Source organism: Sinocyclocheilus anshuiensis, unplaced genomic scaffold, assembly GCF_001515605.1.
Source record: "Sinocyclocheilus anshuiensis isolate Anshui unplaced genomic scaffold, SAMN03320099.WGS_v1.1 scaffold402, whole genome shotgun sequence".
Lineage (NCBI taxonomy): Eukaryota > Metazoa > Chordata > Actinopteri > Cypriniformes > Cyprinidae > Sinocyclocheilus > Sinocyclocheilus anshuiensis.
The window spans coordinates 720351-721527 of record NW_015542375.1 but is presented as its reverse complement, the minus strand read 5'-3'; the positions used below and the strand labels follow the sequence as shown (position 1 = coordinate 721527).

General features: G+C 44.5%; 1 protein-coding gene across 1 annotated transcript in view; it reads right to left on the bottom strand.

Moving 5' to 3' along the window:
- Positions 1–1177, bottom strand: part of LOC107692264 (eukaryotic translation initiation factor 4 gamma 1-like) — a 54327-nt gene that overhangs the window by 30734 nt on the left and 22416 nt on the right. The window contains exon 11 of the mRNA XM_016491226.1: positions 756–1154. Within this exon, the coding sequence (XP_016346712.1) occupies positions 756–1154 (399 nt within the window). The remainder of the gene's footprint in view (positions 1–755; positions 1155–1177) is intronic.

The window sequence follows — 1177 nt, the reverse complement described above, 5'->3', positions numbered from 1 at the left end:
AAAGTCATTGAAAAATGCTTGAATTACTCTTTGAAATGGTTGTACAAACCCAGAAATGAAATAGAGCTGTTGTAATTATTATTATCATTATTATTGTCTTACTTTTTAATTTTATTTCACAGAACAACAGTAAAATTCCAATAGTAACATTTATGAATGTTGATGGAGTTCTTGCTCAGCTTTTATTTTGGCAGAAACCTGTGCAGGAAGATCTCAGTGCTTCTTTTTGTTGACGACAGCAGATTTATAAATGACGTCTGTCGCACGTATCGCATTGTCACATGCCTTTAAAAAAATGCATACAAATGTAACTGAGCAGCTGACGAGCAACACTGTTTCAGTGCAGATTTTCCTCACAGTGCTAAGCAGTCTCTCGCTTGCAATGATTTTCACATTTTTCTCGGACACTTTTAAATGCTTCCACACTGCTGACATGTTTGCTGCATTAGTGTGCGCCTCTATTTGATCGCGTCACACAATTGTTCGGTACAATTTATTCGGCTGACCACCGAAAGAGCTTTTTTTTTGCTATTTTCGGCTAAATAAATTAGGTTGCTGAACATTCGGTGCATCCCTACAAAGTAGGGCTGCACAATTAATCGAATTTGCAATCGCAATTACAATTATGGATGCCACAATTACGTAATCGTTCAAAGCGGCAATTAATCGTTCAAAGTCCACTTATGTTATTCTGCACGCTTAAGATGCTTTGTTATCTTAAGGGTTTTTCCCATTATTTTAATTTTAGTTTTAGTAATTCTCACCCCCATCAGGCAGCGGCACATGTTGGCGTAGGCGACGGAGAAGTTGGGCTCAGAGATGGCCTTCTCGAAGATGAGGTCGATGACTCCCTTCAGACGCTCCTCTGTGTCGATGGTGAGCTCGGTCACCTGCTTCATCAGCGGCTGGAACATCTGCGGCGTTAGTTTGTTCAGCACGCTCCGCACGCGTTTGAACAGCTCCTGCGTCGTCAGGAAGTCGGGCTCGGGCTCGTCCTCGTCGGCACGCCCGCTGCGCTTCACCATCGGTTTCCAGGCCTTCTCCGCTTTATTCAGCTGCACGTCTTCGGTGAGGGAAACACTCGCGATGATCTTCCGCGGCTCCTTCCCGCGCTGACCCTGACCTGAACGACGAGGACCGCTCAGACCAGACGGCTAGTGAGAGAGAAAGATCTGCA